Source organism: Vanacampus margaritifer, chromosome 16, assembly GCF_051991255.1.
Source record: "Vanacampus margaritifer isolate UIUO_Vmar chromosome 16, RoL_Vmar_1.0, whole genome shotgun sequence".
NCBI classification, from domain to species: Eukaryota; Metazoa; Chordata; class Actinopteri; order Syngnathiformes; family Syngnathidae; genus Vanacampus; species Vanacampus margaritifer.
In genome coordinates, this window is record NC_135447.1 from 3,985,157 (window position 1) to 4,005,104 (window position 19,948).

The window sequence follows — 19,948 nt, forward strand, 5'->3', positions numbered from 1 at the left end:
TTAACTCGCTCAAATTTTCATCGTAATCATGAAAATAGGCTATACAAAGTATACAGAGGATTCTGTGTGAGCCTGTCATTAGTAGGGCAAAAAAATACTGGGCAAGAAGCCGTTTTCATCAGTAAAAAACTGAGAGAAAAATAATCTAAGAGAGCTTTATGAAGTTATATGACAACATACAACAAAATAATGTGAATTATGCCAGTAAATTCTTAGTTAATTTTCGTTTTTATTTTTTATTTAGAGGCAGAAATGGGTTGCCATAAAATTAGAATTGACTGTTTAATCTCATAACAATAATTCGTAGAGAAATGTCATATATATATATATATATATATATTTTTAAACATAATTGTTACTCATTATCCAAACTATAGTTCGGGTTCATTAAATAAAACATGTTTAGAATTTCACAAGACTTTATTAGCCCCTAATTAAAATAAAATCTACTTAAGTCATATGGAAGTTTCATCATTCAGTTCCCCTGCAGACCATGCATACATTCACTTAATTCTGTATATATTTCAATTATTAAAATCATGTCGTTACTTGAATTATGTTTTGTTGTTTATATTTTTCTGAATTACTTTGAAGTGCTTAGTGTCAACACACTATTAGCATGGAGCTTGTATATTTACAGTGTAAGCTAAAAACTCACTCCTGTTACTTAATAAAACACTAACTTGAAAATATAAAGTTGCCTAAAATAAGCCGATACACATTTGGAGACAGTAGTTCATCCGGTGGAATGGCCATTTTCCTGTTCTGGGTGACGAGTTAGCTATAGGCTACATCCTGGTGATTTCTGGGACATCTGTCAATCACAAGGCATAGAAATAACCCGCAAAGTATTGTTAAGGAATGTACGAGTCCTTTATTAGGACATGAAGGCACGTCAGGCAGCAGTAGGAAGACAACACAAAGGTTCCCTTCCGCATATCCCACATGTGCGGACACTGACAGTTTCATCAAAAAACAAAACACTGCGGTCAGACAAATACAGTAAATGGATGAGAATCAGTCGAGACGCACTGTTCAGTGATTTCAGCTATGCATTTAAATCAACACTAAGGAACTTTCAGTTTTCCTTGATTATGGCGGCGGCATATGGCCATATAAGCGTATGCCGCAAAGCAGCCAGCACATTTGTAGTTTTTTTCTGTAGCAGGGTTGCCAACCTCCTCAAAGTTGCTTAATGCCAGTAAAAGCGATACAGACCCCCTCAGGCCATGACAAAGGTACCATTCAACTATTTGTAAGCCGACGTTTCATCAAAAGAGTTCTGAAAATACTTTTTCAAGGTTGAAAAGTACATTTGTGTTGCTCTAAATATAAACAGTATACGCTTAATGGATGTCTTCAAGTCAGGCAGCGGAGTGATGACATCACAGACGTTCAAGTGTATGCGATGTAGTTCTCGGGTATGATGCCCGTCCTGCCCTGGTAGGTCGCCTGGAGCCAGCCCGGTTCCACCGATGGGTGCACTACCATGACAAAAAAAAAAAAAAAAGATCAAAGTTTCCTTGGCTGAGGTAATAAGCAGTTGTCTCCCAGACAGCATTGCTGTCTTTTCTTACCATTTGAAAAGAGCGCCCCCTGTGGGAAGCTGAGCTCGTGGCTGTGCTCGGCCTCGCAGGAGTAGAGAGCTTTCGCTTCCCTGCCAAAACAGTTTTGTTCTTTATTTAAAGGGGAACCCCAAATTTTTTTGACAATAATATGGTATTCTAGTAAATATTGCGTTAGTGGAATATGAGTTAAGCAGCAAAATCCAGCCGTTTTTATCCATCTCAGGGGGCGGCCATTTTGCCACTTGCTGTCGACTGAAGATGACATCAATGTTGCTCAGGTCTCGGGTAACAACCAATCACAGCGCAGCCTAAGAAAACAGGTCAGCTGTGATTGGTCGTTGCCTGAGCCCTGAGCAACTGTAATGTCATATTCAGTCAACAGTAAGTGGCAAAATGGCCGACCCAAGATGGATAAAAACAGCTGGATTTTGCTTCGTAATTCAAATTCCACAAATGTACTATTAATCATAATCATCAATCATTTTTAGACTAGTGAAGTCACATATAACATAATAATGTCAAGAAATGTTTAAGGTTGACTTCCACTTTAAATTTGTCCACAAAGTGATATCTTGAAGTTGATGAAGTCACAAACCTTCCAGAAGCACAAATGTCCAAAGCTGAGGAGAACACAGAGCTTTCACGTTGTTGTTTTTGCGCCCGGACGGATAACCTGGAACGCACACAAACATTGTCGCCGTGAGACAGGTGGCGTAACTTGAAAGTTATTTAAAGTAACTATACGCCCTTAGGACACCTACACTGATCCTGGCTTCTGGTAGCCGTTGGTGGCCAGGGACTGTGAGGTCAGGACATGGGAGCCTCGTCGTAGGTGCGACATTTTCCGCGTCCGCGTGGCCTCTCGCGGGTCCAGTGATGCTAAACTCTGCACGGAGCCGTGACAGCTTCGGTAGTCTGAAAGAGGAAACAAAGACAAATAAGTTAGCAAGGCACTTTTTAAAGTGTGAGCGGAGGATGTTGCGGACCTTCCGAGATGTGCAGGGAGGTGAGTGAGGACGACGTGGACAGCGGGTAAGGGAACAAGGACGAGGAGGAGGACGAGGATGAGGACGCCGTCCTGTACGCCGCCGTCCGGTGCTGCTGCGCAGACGGCGACGAAGACCCCTTCGCCTTGTCCTGGCTGCTTTTCAGGGACGAGACGGACGACGTCCTGGGGAGGGAGCGAACCTCCCTGGAAGGAGACCCGGAGGAGGAGAGCTGCACGGTGGACGAGGATGAAAGCGATTTGGACTCTTTGGCGGAGGACAGGGAGACCGTGGAGTCCGTCCGCTCGGCCGCGGAGCGCAGAGACAAAACCGACGACGCGGAGGACAACGACACGGGCGGCGTCTCCTTGTCTGTTATCCATTTTCTATCGTCCCCGTTGGAGGAGCAGGAAGGAGGCGGTTGGGCTTGAGTGGAGGGGCTGGACTCGGCGGGAGGTGAGGACGGAGACGCGGCGTTCTTCTCCGAAGAGTGTGAGGACAGCGACTCTTGGCTGCCCATGGGGGTGTTGCCGGGACTGCTGCTGAAAGTGTCGCCTGAAGGAATAAACAATATCGACCTACGCATAATATCGACAGACCCCTTCTACCTACCAGAGGTACTTAGACCGATATAAAAACAAGCTTTGGTGTGTTATAACTAGGGGTGTCAGGCGATCAAAACTTGTAATCGTAATTAATCGCATGACTTCAATAGTTAACTCACGATTAATCACACATTTTTACATCTGTTTAAATGTACAGTAAAATGTGCAACATTCTCCCCTAATATTTCATACTCTTGTTAACATCAAAAAAAAAAGGAAAAATGTTAAACTAATAGAAATACGGCATGTGTTAGTTACTAATAATTAGTAGGGGTGTCAGGCGATTATAAATTTGTAATCGTAATTGATCGCATGACTTCAATAGTTAACTCACGATTAATCGCAAATCTGTTCTAAATGTACAATAAAATGTATAATAATAATATATATTTTTTTGTCAACATAAAAGGGGGGAGGAAATGTTAAACTAATACAAATATGGCTGCATCTTTTAGTCATTGATACAGTAATTTCACAATAATTCAAAAAAATTGAGTTAAAATTAAAAAGATGTACTGTAAAAAACGAGTGTGCTATTGATTTGTGTTGAGGTCTTTTTTTTGCCACTAGATGGCATAATTGCATTTGTAAGACGCTGACAGCTCAGTGCATTTTCTTTATTAAAAGCTATCTAATCTTTAGCATGAAGTAACTTGTGAAATTCTGCACATTTTTTAAAATTGTAAAATACTACTTGACCCCAATCTCCACAAATACATGAATTATTATCACATTTATTACTGCTAAATTTTGACGTGGACATGTCTGCTGCGTTGCGACGGAAATTTCCCCAGGTACAGGTAGAAAGGGGCGGTCATTAATCGCGCACTAAAAAAATTTGTGGCGTCAAAGGAACTTTAAATTAATGCACTCATTTTGACACCCCTGGTTATAACAATAAAAATAAACTGTTATTGTAGAGAACCTAACTTTGTATATTTTCCGACGTAAAGTACTCACTGTCATTGTCCGCCAGGCAAAGAGTGGGCGGGTAGAGGCGAGCCTTCCTCTTCCCCGACGACAGACATATGGCCTTGCTCCTTCGGGGCGTCGCCCGAGAAGACGGCGCTGGAGGTAGCGGCAGTGACAGGTCGGGAGCCTCGCCGAATATCTGACAGCCAAATACAGCACACAAGTCTTAACATGTGTATGTGTGTTTACCTAAATGTGTGTGTACCTTGTCGTGGTTCTCAATGATGATCTCCACCACAATATTCTGGAATTTGATGTTCATCATGGCGGCCACAGTCTCCTCCTGCGACCTCATCAGCGTGGGACCAAAGATCATGCCCAGGTTGGACACCGTCATCATGTTGTGGTCGCAGTGCAACGACACCCTGCACAAAAAAAAAAATCCTCATGATTATCCAGCGTTTCATGATACCAACACGCGTGGACTGACCCAAAAATAGATTTTTGAAAAAACATGAAAATTGCCAAATTATGATATGAGGTTTTGGCCCGATGCAATATACTGTTTTTGTATTAGGGCTGTTAGTTCTTTACATTTTTTAAATCGCAATTATATTTAATTTTTCATAGTTAACTTACATGTTATATCTGCTCTAAATGTACACTAAAATATTTTTCTCAAGTTTTCCATACTCTTGTTGATTAACATAAAGCTGGTCAAATATGGTCGCCAAATACAAATGTGGTTTTATCTTTTCAACCATTGGCACAGTAATTTTATACGAAGCAATTCATAAAGTTATAAAAATATACTAAACAGTTAAAAGGAGTGTAAAACATTGAGTCATACATACATTTGTGTTGAGGTAACAATTCTGCCACTCGGTGGGATTAGTGTTTCATGTTGGACGTTGGTGACAGGAACAGTTCATTTTTCCTTTCAAATTCAGAGCAATTAGTATTTGGAACATGAAGTAACTCGTGATTTCCAGACCATTTTGTTCCTTGCAAATTGTAACCAGTCACCAATCCCCACAAAAACTTATGTTTTTATCACATTTATTATTGCTAAATTGTGGTATATACCCCTTTGCACATTTATGTAATATAAAGCATAAAATAAAATGTTTTTACATCAATTGGATTTAAATACCAAATTCCTGTAGACATAGTATTTAATGCTTTTTAATGGCATTGAACATGAATTTTAGCAAAATCCATTTAACTCTTTGACTGCCAAAAACGTTAAATAACGTTTAGCAAAATCCTAGGGAGGAGTGCCAAAGACGTTAAAAGACGTTTGTTTCAAAACAGAGGTGAAACTAACCATTTTCTATTGTTGATTACTGAAAAACGGAATAAGGTAGAAACAAACTTTTTTTTCTGATGAAAGATGAGAGTTTTCATTTGGTAGTATGTGTGTTTCCATAGTCCAAACACATCATTTTCTGTGGACCTTGAAAGATCAGCCAAAATGCTTAAATCGGCTGGCACCCACGGCATCCCTTTTCTGAAAACGTCTGGCAGTCAAAGAGTTAATGACCTAATTCTGTGAACCGGTAATCACCCAACCTTGTAATCTCCACCAAGCACTTTTACAAACCGATTTTTCATGAAAAATCCTCAAATTCAAATTCCTCATTTTCAAAACCCCTTTGCTTACAAAAAACTGTGATGCAGTGACCCAGCAAATCCAGCAGATGGAGCAACCATTACAAAAAAAAAAGTGGCGTGTGGAGGTTGTCTCTTTTTAAATTATGTGCGTTTACTGCCCCTCGCAGGACTGGAAGTGGAACTACACCCTACATGTTTGGGATTGTCGAGCTGTGTGTGTGTGTGTTCCTGTGTACTAACTTGTAAAGGTGATTGGTCAGGAGGTCCAGCATGGTTCGGTTTTTCTCGGGTAGCTTGTGGACAAGAGCGTGTATTGCCCTCACGCGGTGCTTCTGGTCGTCGTACTCTGTGGGAAAATACATTTTACACATTTTATATATATCTTAATATTTAGAGACCTTCTTACTTGCAGCCTTGATGAATTCCTTGTGCAGTCTGTAGGACAGCACGGGTTCTGCCAAGCACCTGTGTGTACACATCACAAATATTATTCATTCATTCACTATTTTGTATTGAACATAATCAAAATATAGAACATGCTATAATGTAAATATGGTACATCAGTTGCTTAAATCTAATTCTACACATTCAATTGGATGTAAACGTGGTCGAAAGCCAGCCACCTAAAATAATTCTTCAGTCCGCTGGTGATGGTCTTGTTGTCCCAAGCGTCTGCGTCTAGCCGCGCAACCGAAGCAGAAGTGGAGGCTGCAGAAAAAAAAAAAAAAAAAAGCAGACGTGATTTCAGCATGATTCATCCTCCAACATCGTCATCATCACGAAAGCAGGAAATAACATCAGCCCGAGCCGCCTTTTTACCAAACACGCTCGTCATCAGCCGCTGAACTTTAGAGTTTACGCCCCCGGTCCGGTACAGGCCCAGAGTGTTGAGGCCTGCAAGCACATTTAAACACGATCTAAAGGGGAAGTCAACCATAAGCATTTCTTGACAATAATATGTGACCTCACTAGTCTAAACTTGACATTCTTATTACATTACATTTGTGGAATATGACTTATGCCGGCCATTTTGCCACTGGCTGTCGGCCGAAGATGACATCACAGTTGCTCAGGGCTTAGGCAACAACCAATCAGAGTTCAACTGTTTTCTGAAGCTGCGCTGTGATTGGTTGTTACCTGAGACCTGAGCAACTGTGATGTCATCTTCAGTCAAAAGCAAGTGGCAAAATGGTCGCCCGCTGAAATAGATAATATGGGCTTAACTCATATTCCACTATCGTAATATTAAGCAGAATACCATATTTAGACTAGTGGGGCTGCATATTATCTGGATTATTTGTAGTCATTCTATGTATTTCTATTATTTCTTGCCATTTTATACCTCTCATTTCCACTAGCTCGATGCAATTCCTCACAAAGCTGAAGCCGGTCTCGTTAAGGAACGCTGTAAAGCAATACAAATAAAAACACTTCTGATGCAATGTGGCAGTTCTTGACCTGAATTTAAATCTGGTTTCTTACTCTCTTCCTTCTTGCTGAGCAGAGACGGCAGAGTGTAGATCTGAGGAGCCACAAGCACATCAACACAAATTCGCTCAACAGAAGGAGAGGCACAAAAGTTGAAAAACTACGACTCGTACCGGTTCTTTCCCGTCCATGGCCTCCATCCACAGTCGCCTGTTGGCCTCGGAGAGCGCTTGCAGAGTGATGACGCCGTGTCTGGACAAAAGGGAAAAGGAGAATTGAAGGAAATACATCGCGCCACTCAATCGAAAGATTCTGTTACCTCTCCACAACTTCGATGTCGAAGCAGAAGCGCTTGTCAATGGAGTCCGTTTTCCTTCGCACGCACGAGCGAAGCCTGAACATCTCCGGGGAACCGTTCAGCACGCCGTTCTGCAAACGTAGATATGAGGGGTGGGAATCTTTGAATGTCTCACGATTCGATTACGATTTTTGGGTCTGCGATTCGATTCAAAATCGATTTTCTATTATGGGCGATTTTTGATTCAAAATGATTTGATTGGCAATGATTTTTGCTTCAATCTATAGAAGTTCAAGGAATTGTAATGATCTACTCCAGTCTGACTCGCTAATGCTAATAAGCGCGCTACTCGCGGCACTTTTATAACTCAAAAGAACGGCTCCACACTGCAAAAAAACAACTTTTATTGAAATAACTCGAGCGTGACTTTTTTCTTATTTTCTCGAATGTGGCTACAACTTAACAGTGTATTAGACTGCGTAGAACCACACTGCCCCTCAGTGGCCAACCCGGGTACAACATGAACAGCGTTCCAAATAAAGGCAAGACAGTATAAAATAATTAAAATAAAATCGATTTTGGGAAATTTAAAATCGATTCTGAATCGTACTAAATGAGAATAGCAATTTTTATGAGAATCGATTTTTTGGCACACCCCTAGTAAATATGTCATCCAATTATTACTCGCCAGTTGCGCAATAGAAATGAACCGAATGAGTAGAAATGATCCAGTCAAAAAAGTTCACGTCGCGCTCACCTGTCTGCTGACCGGTCGGGCCTCGGAGTTGCTCATGGTGAACATCTTGGAGCTTTTCTCATACGTACAGTAGTATCTGGTCCACACGCTGCCCAGCGGACCTGAAAGAACACGCCAGTGCACATTTTGCATGTCGGTGTGTCTGAAAGGTGCGCGCTGAATGTCTGATTTGGCTCACGTTTCTCCTGTATGTACAGGTAGCCCTCCATAGTGAAGCAGCCCGGGGCTTTGTAGTCCTCCTCCGCCGAGCGGATCCTCTTCATCAGACGCTCCACTTCAACCCGGGTGCTTTCAAAATTGTTCCGGGCCTAAAAAATTCAAATTTGGCAGAGTTGGTAATGATTCTGTTGTCTGCGGTGTGCCAAATAAAGAGGACATATTTATTTTCACTTCACAGGGACATTAAAAAAATATCTACATGATCTTTTATTAATTTAATTTTTTAAAACTACTTTTCATTTCAAAATAAGGATAAGTGATCCCAACTTTTGAACAGTAGTGCTTATATATATATATATATATATAAATAAAATACAGTATCTATGTATCATTGACCTGAGGCCTAGAATATTACAAAATGGTAAATAGGAAAGTAGTAATTGCTATTTGTAGAGGCGGTGTACACATGGTTTTTTCAAATCAAGTCATCTGTAAGGCTTTTTTTTTTAATGCTTTGGGATCATAGTTCAGGGTAAATTTAGAGCAATGAAACACAAAAAGTTCAAACGTGTGTGAAAAATTACTCATTTAATAATTGTCATTTTTAATGAATGTAATTATAATATTTAACAAATGATGGAAAGAAATAAAATGTACATGCAGTATTTGTATTTACAATGAATCAATCAACCAATAATATAAATAAATTAAATTAATCAAAAATTAATCAAAAATATATTTGGATTAACCATTTTGTGAAACTAAATTATTGCAACAAATATCACAGGACTCTTAATTATATAAATGCATGGCGGGGCAGAGAACGGAGAGAGACGTACTCCAGATTTAGGGTTCAAATGATGAATAAAGGCAATTATAACGATTTGTGGTGGGCGTGTCTATTATTGACAGATTTTAGGGGCGGGTGTTTGAACTTACATTCTGCAGGTTGAACTGCAGCTGCTGTTTGTAGGGCTCAAACTCGCTGGCCAGTTCGTAGCCTTCGTGGTAGAACGTCAGCAAGCCTTGCAGGAAGGCCAGCAGCTGAAGAGCACACCAAAACCAGATTATGGCAAAATATTAATAAAAAATGAATTAAAAAAAGCCCGCAGGCTGCTGTTTGGGTCGCTATCCTTGTTTACGTTCACAACAAAGACTTTCTCTCCCAGGCCGGGAGAGAGATCTCCACACAGGAAGCGGCGCGGCCGAAACAGGAAGTGGCCTTCACTGATATGTATCATTCAAACATGTTTATCGGCAGCCACAACAGAGCGTTTGGCCTCCTCTTGTGATCATAATGATGCTCAAGTTCACAAGGAATGACGCAGCCATATAGAGGAGACGTTTTAACAGGCCATTATATGAGAAAAAGATAAAGAACTTTTATAATTGTCCCCCAGAGGGAACATTCAGTTTATAATCTTCATGCTACTTTCACACGGTCAACTTGTACAAACAAATTGTCCTTAGGACAGGAGTTGGCGTTTTGACAGTTGAAAAGTTGGTATCTTGCGAGAAATGGTGCCTTAAACTAAAAGCCAACCTTAAAACATTTCTTAACAATATGTGACCTCACTAGTCTAAACTATATTACATTTGTGGAATATGAGTTATGAAGTAAAATCGAGACGTTTTTTTTGTTCCCCATCTCAGGAGGCGGCCATTTTGCCACTTGCTGTCGACGGAAGATGACATCAATGTTACTCGGGGCTCAGGCAACGACCAATCTCATCTGTTTTCTGAAGCTGCGCTGTGATTGGTTCTGAAGCGCAGCAAGTGGCAAAATGGCCGCCTCCTGAAATCGATTTAAAAAAAGCCTGGATTTTGCTGCTTAACTCATATTCCACTAATGCAATATTAACCAGAATACCATATTTAGACTAGTGGGGCTGTATAGAACATATTATTGTCCCCCAAAAATTTTTGGGAAGGGGGGTTGACTTCACTGAGTGCTTTGGACTCAATTCTTGTCTGTATTGGTTGACTTGACACATGATTGACTCATCGACCTTGCCGAGTTAAGACATTCCATTCTCGTGTGCATTTTGTGTGTCCTCACCGGCTCCACAAACTCAAATTTCTTCCTCTCCTGCACCTCCTGGATCTTGAAGACGTATTGCAGCGAGGCGTCGTTAAACACCTGCCGATCTTTGCTCATCTGTGAGTCGGCCTGCGACGTTAAGAACACAGTCGCAGCTCCGCGCGTGTTACAAAAGTGTGTGCTTGTGTGTGTGCTACCTCATGTAGCTGCGATTCCTTCTTCTTGGAGGACAGGCTGAGGTGTTTCTCCAACACAGAGTAGTACCGTTCGGTCTCCTTGTCAAATTGCTTCTTGCCCTCCTGAGTGAGATAAATGCACGATTTAAGAAAATGTTTGCAAGAAATGAAATTGTCCGTTCTATATCCCTCGTCAATATTTAGCCACGCTGTCTAAACGGAATTCATCAAAAATGACGAGGCTGAGATGTTTGAGATCAGCTGCAACTCACACGCTGCTGCTACATTCTACAAGTAGCACCCAAGACTGCGTTTTTATTTATTTTATTTTTTCAGGCCCTGGCCACACGTGCTCACAGCACAAAATCTGCAGCGTTGTTCCAAATCAGTGGTTCCTAACCTTAGTTTGATTTAACTCCTCTCTGTGGAGGTGATTCCTTTTAGAGCTTTAAATTAATCAAAAACTATTTTAATAATCAAGTAATTGTTTGGAGTCATTTTTTTTTTATTAAATCCTAAATCCTCTGATTTCAGCATATCAACAGTAATTGTTTGCAAATTTCTGCAGTCCTTCATTAGTAGTTTACCCTTACCAAAAATATTTTTTTATTTTTTATTATTATTTTTTTTTATTTATTTATTTTTTCTTTAGGAGAGCTCAGTATTGTTCATTCGATTTGACATCATCATTGCTCTCCTTTTTTTTAAAAAACAAATAAATAAAAATTTAATAAAAATGTTTTTTTTTTTAACATATATACATATATATACATATACACACATATATATATATATATTGTTTTTTTGGGTATGTGGGTGAGCATGTGCATGTGCGTGCGTGTGTGTATTCATCAGTTCACCTAAAGCCCATTAAAAAAAAAATCCCATACTAATAATATAATATAATAATAAAAATATTTTTTTAAATATTTAAGTATGCTTGAAGTATACTCAAAATTAGGAGAGTATACTTCCAGTTTACTTTTCTTGTACTTTTTGCAAGTATACTCCACCAAGTAAATGTTAAGTGTACTTAGTAAGTATACTAAAACATATACTAAAAGTTTACATACTGTCTCCCTCCTTCAGCGCAGCTGAAGCTAATGATCAGCTAATAACGCCTGATAACGATCCTGATCATGAATCAGGTGTGATAGTGGAGAGAAACATGGAAAACAGGCTGGATAGGGGCTCTCGAGGACCGAACTTGGCCACCCCTGCTGTAGTATATACTTAGAAGCCGCTCGCTAAGGAACCAAAATTATAGGTTGCATTTATTTATAAAGCCTTAAAGATCGTGTGGCTGGATAGCCTAAAGGTTAAGATCGCCGCTACCTTGGGGTGCTTTTGTAATACACTTTAATGCAAAATTAAAATGAAGCCAATTAATCGATTGAATAATCGATAGATTAATCAATTCTGAAAATATTCGATAGTGAAGGGACTCATTTCTCTATTATTGTAATCCCTTCATACTATGTCAAGCAAAAAAAGAAAGCGGCCGGACGAATATGCTCAATATGAATTCACATGTATCGAATGTATGGTGTTCCACAGGGTTCAATTCTGGGGCTTCCGCTGACCCTGGCTTCCATCTTAAGAAAACAGCTGTGGCTGTTTTAAAGTGCTCTATAAATGCAGATGAGTTCAGTGATGTATTATGTCTATGTCTTAAATTTGAAAAAAAAAAAAATCATTTGATTTTTCATTATTCTAGATCTGAACACGATTTATTTTCAATTGGCGCCTAACACGAGAAGGCTGAGATAATTATGGGTATCATGTATGTATCATGGTCAACTCTTTTTACATGTTCAATGACTATTTCTATTCATCCTGGCAAAGAAACTAGTGATTTCCATTTCCAATTACATCTGAGGAAGAAATATATTTGTTTTCAATACGGCACTTACTGTAACACGAGATGGCCGATGGAAATTGTGGGTAAAAGCTAAGTTTAATTTTCTTTACCCACCGGAAAATCAAATATTCAATGTCGATTTCTATCCATCCTCTATCCAACTCAGTTTCTTCAAAATTCAAGAGATTGTGGTTATATTTCCAGATGTAACTGATGGCTGGGGTATCTGAGGTAAAAGGTCGTCGTAGTAAGTGGTTATCTCAATTTGGCCGTTTCTGGTGACAGTTTATTGAAACTCATAGATCATTGTTCTTTATCGAAGAAAGGATGTCGTGCACGGTGGCTGCAAGTCGTCTTGCTTCTAAGAGAAGATAACGTGAATCAGAGGGCCGCCTGTTGAAACCAGACACCGGCCATGTTTACATCGCCTGGTTGCAAGTCCGTGACGCGCCTACCAGCGTCCGTTCCCATGACCTTCGTCCTGACACGTCTGTGGCTTATCGGAACAAGCCACACACTCAAGACTGGGACTGGGCCACTGCGGGACTAAATGACTCATCACCAGACATTAACAATTGGTCTGGAATTTAAAGTTGGATTATTTAACTACAAACCAAAAACAATTCCATCTGGAATAAAACCAACATGGCCGACTTCCTGGTCAATTTCATGCAAGGGTCCTTGAGACTTTTTTGGAGTGTATTATTTTTGTATCTTTTTAATAAACAGGCAATTTCTCAATGATCCTTCATTAAAAAAAAAAAACACTATTACACTTTTTGTGTGTTTTACAGTGAATCATCAAACTTCCCCACCATGCTCCACCCATACAAAATGACAAAACTCTAATTTTGCACAATTTTTTTTGGTGATTCATCTGTCTAGTTTACGTGGTTATAACTTGGAATTAATCAGACAAAAATCTGTTGGAACGCCTGTCCAAAATCTCCCTAATATGATAGCTTCAAACCAGAATGGCACACTTCCTGCTTCAGACTTTTTCATTCTATATGTCGCGATAGACATGACTACTACCTATTTAGCCATCCATGTTCCATTTTTTATACAACTCTGAGCGAGTTTTGTTAAAAGAAAAAAAAAAAAAGACACTTCAGGCACTTCACCTTGACTGCGCCGATCTGCTCCTTGCGAAACCTCTCCAGCGGCGAGATTAGCACGTCGTCAGCGTTTTGGATCTGTAGGAGGGAAGAACAAACGCCACAGCGGTCAGATGAGTGTGTCGCAACGGCGATGAAGTAACGGGTCGTGGTCATCGCCAAAACACGGCTCATTCCCGCTATAAGGCCAACTCTCTGGAGACTCGCAGGCAAAAAAAATAAAATAAAAAAAAGTGAACAGAATTAAACAAAGAGGTTTATTTGCTACCATGAAAGCATCATAGCGTGACCATGTAATTTACCAAAATTAGTATTTCATGGACATGACCAAAATTACTTCCCTTAACTCTTTGACTGCCAAAAACGTTAAATAACGTTTAGTAAAATCCTATGGAGGAGTGCCAAAGACGTTAAAAGACGTTTGTTTCAAAACAGAGGCGAAACTAACCATTTTCTATTGTTGATTACTGAAAGACGGAATAAGGTGGAAACAAACTTTTTTTTCTGATGAAAGATGAGAGTCCAATCTTTCATTTGGTAGTATGTGTGTTTCCATAGTCCAAACACATAATTTTCTGTGGACCTTGAAAGATCAGTCAAAATGCTTAAATCGGCTGGCACCCACGGCATCCCTTTTCTGAAAACGTCTGGCAGTCAAAGAGTTAAAGGGAAAGTCAACCCACCAAATTTTTGGACAATAATATGTTCTATGCAGCCCCACTTGTGTAAATATGGAATTCTGGTGAATATTGCGCGACTGGAATATGAGTTATGAAGCAAAATCCAGCAGTTTTTCTCCACCTCAGGGGGCGGCCATTTTGCCACTTGCTGTCGACTGAAGATGGCATCAATGTTGCTCAGGTCTCAGGTAACAAGCAATCACACCCCAGCTTCAGAAAACAGGTGAGCTGTGATTGATCATGTCTGAGCCTGAGCAACTGTGATGTCATCTCACTGATCTGAATATATGACTGGATAGCCGATAGGCCAAGACTTTTGAAGCCGCGAGGCCGCCATATTGCTCCTCCCAAGAAACGTTTCTCGGCATACGATCCTATACATTTATAGTATTGAAATTGGAGAACATTTGAGACGGCACATGTTTTAATTTGTTAAACATAAACAAGAGGACTTCAGACATTTTACAACTTGCCTTAAATACATGTATAAATTATATGCTTAATGATGTTTACAGGAGGGAACTTGTATATTTTTTATATAAGAATTATAACTGTCATTTAACAAATAATACCTCTGCCAAATCTAATATTGGGAAGGGGGTCTTCAAAGTAGTGAGGTCACATATAACATATTAGTGTCAAAAAATGTTTAAGGTTGACTTCCACTTTAAACTTGTTGATCGCCACACAACAATTACAGTCCTTTGTTGTTGATTGGTGGACAAAATAGGAGTTGTTTTTTTTAATCTGTCTTACTTGTAACATTTTTTCCCAATACTGCCTTCCGCTCTTGTATGACATTTCAGCACTTGTAGGATAACTTTTGAATAAGAGTAGAGCAAAACTGTGTCACTAGCTGGGGTTCTAGTAATGCTTTTTGTGCTTAAATTACTGCAACATTTCTGTGAAAACTAAGAAGACGACATTCTTATTTACTACTAACGAACTCCTTGTGAAAGTACATAAAGGGGTGGGGCTAAACAAAGAGCAGCCTTTTGATTCATTGGTGGACATGTAATGGTCACTCCTAAAAGGCGACAAAAAGACCAAAAAAAATGTGTCCTCCATTATTGTTTACTTTGTCAGCTTCTTGTCCCTGCTTGTTGATGTCACGCTATTTAATGTAGCTGAGGTAGCGAATCGATTTGGTAGACCCGCCAAACTGAATAATAGATGACAAGCTTCCTGGTCCACGGATGACACTTTAAGACTCATTTGACCCAAGATGGCTGACGACATTGTAAAAGCAATATAAAAGAAAAAGCCACACGCCTGAGGATCATGTGATCGGAGATAAGACAGCTGTTGTCCATACTTGATTTTGTGTTTGCGACCGCACCACTCTCCGGTCACATGCCGCGACTTTACTTTCACATCATGAGGTCATCTGTGTGAAAGGAACACTTTCTTTGTGTTGCTTTGGCCTGCTGTGCTGCAACAGTCGCCGTGAAATTGGATACCACGAGACTAACTATGATTACTGTTCTGCTTTATGGCCACTTCTGATACAGTGCTGGTGTTAATGCAACCTTTCAAATTAGGCCTGTGTTCGATTTGTTAGGGTTTTAAATTCGTTTTAACCACTTGGATTAAGGTATCTAAAATGCACAGATGCACACGGATAGGCCTGATCCCGGATTCAAAACCAGAATTGTCAAACTGTCAGGCAGCTGTGCTAATCATTAGTCCACCGTGTTGCTCATAGCTAACATTAGCAGTGGCATATGGAAAAGGAAGTAGTGCTGCTGTGTTCGGCGCGGAACACTAAGAAAAACACACGCGCGCACACACAGGAGTCTTTTATGGACTTTCCCAGGCAGCGAGGGGCTCGGCTCTCACTGGGGAATAGTCGGAATAGGTTCCACATGGTTCCTCATGCGCACATTCACAAAAGGCACACACACACACAAAGGGGGACCCTGTAGAGAAGGTAGTAGACTAAAACACACGCTCTGACACAAAAGTTGATGAAGTGTGTCTGAAAGAGTCAGCGCACGGGGGGGGAACTCAAGCAACTAGTCACGGTTCCAGAGAAAAAAGCGTTCACGCAGGACTCAAACAGGAAGTGCGGACGCAACAGGTGGAGCAAAATGCGCATGAAGTTGAAGCTGCTTACTTACCAGGCGCTTTCTCTCCTCTTCCATGGTGCTCAGCAGCTGAGAGAACTCCTTCAGGGACTGAGCTGCAGCGACAGTGCAAATACAAGTCAAGAGTCAGGGGGGGTTGCTATGGAAACAGTGTTGCTTAAAGTGGCTGTTCTGCTGGGCTTTAGAATGATCCAAAAAGGCCGGTAGAACTAATGTAGGTCATCAAATAGTGGCCTCGACTCTATGAACCAATTTTAAGGTTTTGATTTGGGGTTTCAAGCTTTGGTTAGGGATTCAAAGTACAGTTGGGAGTTTCAGTTTGGGTTTAAAAACAGGGTCAGGGTTTCAATTTGGGGTTTCAAATCTGGTTTAGGGATTCAATCTTTGGTTAAGGTTGCAAGACGGCGTTAAGACTTTAGGTTTCAAATGAGGGTTTCAAGATTAGGTTAAAAAATTATGTTTCATGCGCCCCCACTAGTCTAAACAAAGTATGCTGATTAATATTGCATTTATGGAATATTAATTAAGCTGCATTTTTGTCCACCTCAGAAGGCGGCCATTTTGCAGTTTGCTGTCGACTGAAAATGACATCACAGTTGCTCATGGATCAGGTAATGACCAATCAACTGTTTTCTGGTTTGGTCATGTGATGTTCACAACATGAGACAGAATGGATTTTAATGCTTCATTCATATTCTACAAATGCAATATTTATCAGAACACTATACAATGACTAATGTGGGAGGCTAGCGCATAGAACATATTGTAATTATTATTTTTTTTGCTTCACTTCCCCTTTCAGGTTTCAAAATATCATTTTTGAAGTACTGTTTCAAAGCTGGGTTGTGGGATAAAAAAAAAAACCAACAACTTCAAAGTGTCAAATTTAGTTTAGAGTTTCAAAATAGGGTTTCAAGACAAGTTTGGCAGTTCAGGTTTGGGGGCTCAAATTAAGAGTTAGGGTTTCAAAGGAGAGCTTTAAACAAGGATTTGGGTTTCAAGATGGGGTTTGGATTTCAAAAGAGGGCTTCAAGACAGGGTAAAGGTGTCAAAGTAGAGCTTTAAGGCTGGGTTAGGGTTTGGAACAAAGATTAGGGTTTAAAGCCTGAGCTGGAATTTTGAAATTGGGTTTGAAGTTGTTTTGAGTTTAAAGTTAGGAGCTCAATTTAGGGTAAGGGTTTCAATGTCAGGGAGTCAAACCCACCGATGTTGATCTCGTCGTCCGTCTCGGCGTCTCCGATGCACTCAAACTGGAACTCTTGAAGCGACTGAGAGAAACGCTGCACCGCCTGCGAAAGACCTGACGGCGGCACAACAAACGGGACCACAATTTCAGCAAATTCTCTCATGATTGGAGTGCCCTGGTGAGGATATTATTGTTGTGTGCAAACTAGTTCACAGTTGACTGAAAGGAGGGCCCCTGGAATTTAGGGGCCCCGGGGCAGCTGTCTTCTTATCCTGGGAAAATAAGTTATGTGAAAGTGGAAAAATAAATAGTTGTACTGTAGAGAGGAAAGTACAGAAAAAGTAGTCACAAATTATTGTGTCAACATTAGTAGAAGTAAGAGCCTTAGTAAAAGCAGCAGTTTTAGTTATAATACTAAAAGTACATGTAGTATTTATTGTAGTACTTAGATAGTTGTTGTGGCTATTGTAAAACAGTTTTAGTACTAAAAGTGGAAGGAAAAAGTAAAGAAAAGTAGTAGTGTCAAATGCAGTAGTAGTAGTAATTATAGTATAATCTGTACTGTTAGTAGTAGGATTCGTTGTAATGGGGGGTGGGGTACAACTAGTTAGTTAGTAGTTACAGAATAAATTGCGCTAATAGTTGTTGTACTCAACATTCTAGTCGCAGCTATAGTATATGTAGTTATTTTATTTGAAGTTTGAAAATTGCAACTAGTAGTTATAGCCAAATTGTATTGTGTTCTCAAAATAGCAGTAAGCAGTTGCAGTTATTGTATTAAAAGCAGTTGTATTAGTTGTAGTACTAAAAGTTGTACAAAGTGGTACTACTATTAGTTGCAGCACTAAAATAGTACCTGTAGTTTAAGTAAAGTAATAGTTGAGGACAAAAAGTCATAGTTGTGTTAAGTTGTGGAATTAGTTGTCAAACTGAAGACATTAGTAGTTATGGTAAACATTGTAGTAATAGCTGTAGTGTTAAAAGCATAAGTAATAGTTCATCATTTGAGTATTAGCGTTTCGTTTCTCAAAGACCCTTTTGCGGACCACTCTCGTGGTTTCTCTGGGGCCATCTATGTCCCGCATTCCACATGTTGAGAAACCCCTACTTCAAACAAACAAGGTATGATGATGATAATATTTCCAATAAATAACAATGTCATTATAACATTTTAAAAGACTGTAAATGTCTTTCGGACTATAAAACCGATGAAGGTGCAGTAAAAACCAGCATGCATGTTGATGGACTTTCAAGCAGCCTTGAAAGAAGCCACTTGAACATGGCAATAAATACAATCTTGTACACCAATGCATCTTACTTCTGAGGGCCGATATGAGCATGCTTCCATCCTTGATGAGATCTTTGATAAACCTGTTGGTTCTTTCCAGCTCGATCTCGTGGCACTGGAGCCTCTCTCGGAACTCGGGACTGTCTACGAAGGAGTCGCTGAACTCCAGCGTCGGCAGACCCATCCTAGCTCAACGGGCGGCGAGGAGGGCACAAACTACGCCGAAAAGGACGCCGAAGGTCCGGTCGGGACGGCACCGAGGCTCGCTGGTAACGTCGGGGTGATAAGTTTGCTCCGCTTGACCTCTTTTTTCATGCCTTTCTCCGCTTTTTGTTTTTTCTTTCTCCCCCCTCGCTCGTTTCGCTCGCCACTTCCGGGCAGTCGAGCGGCGTTGACAGACCAGTTTTTTTTTTGTGTGTGACAAGAATAAAAAAAGATGGAAATAAACGGTAAACTCCGGTTGGGGGATTCGCAGAGACTTCCTCGCTAAAAGTAAAATGCTGAAAGTGCGCGACGAGTTGGAGCGGAGCAGGATGCGACTTCGGTTAAAAATAAATCAAAGAAGCGCTTGGCAAAGAATGTGACGCTGCTAGCTTAAGGGGCTCTTGTGGAAGGCTGGTTACTATGGGGACGAGAGACTCCTGCTGGCGCCCCGTGAAACAAACTAATAGTACTACCAGTACCACTTCTCACAATTGCTTGGAATCTAGTAGTTTCAAACTACTACTACCACCACCACTCATTTTATTCGCCGTGTGGACAATTCCAAACATCCGGGGAGTTCTGATACTTTCGCACCTTACACGTTGAAAACAAACGGCGTATTGTTGCTTTTGTCTGTTACTATTACTACTCCTACTCCACCACAAGTTCTTACAACTATACACTGCTCAATGTGGAGGTTCAAGGACGGGTAGTAGTTTTAGTACTAATAGTAATAGTCAAAGTTAAGAGTAGTTTTGTTTGAATAGAAGTTGCACTATTAATTGTAGTATCAAAAGTACTGCTGATTGTTGTATAGTACCAGTTGTAATAGTAGTACTAAAAGTAGTAGTTCGTGTTAAAGAAGTCATATTAAGTGTATTTGTGCCAGTTTTAGTTATAGTAGCTCTAAAATAGGCAAGGCAAATACTGTACTGTAAGTACTTTATTTATATATATATATATATATATATCATACACAT

General features: G+C 40.2%; 1 protein-coding gene across 2 annotated transcripts; it reads right to left on the minus strand.

The window, feature by feature from the left end:
• Window positions 1–849: 849 nt before the first annotated feature.
• Window positions 850–19,410, minus strand: LOC144036098 (rho GTPase-activating protein 42-like). 2 transcript variants are annotated; one of them, XM_077546407.1, is made up of 24 exons: window positions 18,795–19,410; window positions 17,495–17,590; window positions 16,324–16,385; window positions 13,530–13,601; window positions 10,566–10,667; window positions 10,387–10,485; window positions 9,267–9,371; window positions 8,347–8,476; window positions 8,169–8,269; window positions 7,433–7,542; window positions 7,287–7,365; window positions 7,168–7,207; window positions 7,028–7,090; window positions 6,505–6,579; window positions 6,309–6,393; window positions 6,092–6,150; window positions 5,926–6,031; window positions 4,337–4,496; window positions 4,120–4,270; window positions 2,555–3,109; window positions 2,330–2,483; window positions 2,164–2,241; window positions 1,578–1,657; window positions 850–1,484 (listed from the first exon to the last, which is right to left on the minus strand). In XM_077546407.1, exons 1-24 carry the CDS (start codon window positions 18,946–18,948, stop codon window positions 1,396–1,398), a joined length of 2,805 nt encoding a protein of 934 aa, XP_077402533.1. In that variant the 5' UTR covers window positions 18,949–19,410; the 3' UTR covers window positions 850–1,395. The 2 variants fall into 2 exon arrangements, with proteins under 2 accessions (XP_077402533.1, XP_077402532.1); XM_077546406.1 differs by having other exon boundaries at window positions 10,387–10,497; window positions 18,795–19,396.
• Window positions 19,411–19,948: the final 538 nt, after the last annotated feature.

Coding starts and splice junctions, on each gene's coding strand:
- LOC144036098 (XM_077546406.1), bottom strand. CDS start 18,948: ATGGGTCTGCCGACGCTGGAGTTCAGCGACTCCTTCGTAGACAGTCCC. Junction 6,394..6,504: donor GCTGATGACGAGCGTGTTTG/GTAAAAAGGCGG, acceptor TTTTTTCTGCAG/CCTCCACTTCTGCTTCGGTT. Junction 4,271..4,336: donor TCATTGAGAACCACGACAAG/GTACACACACAT, acceptor TTTGGCTGTCAG/ATATTCGGCGAGGCTCCCGA.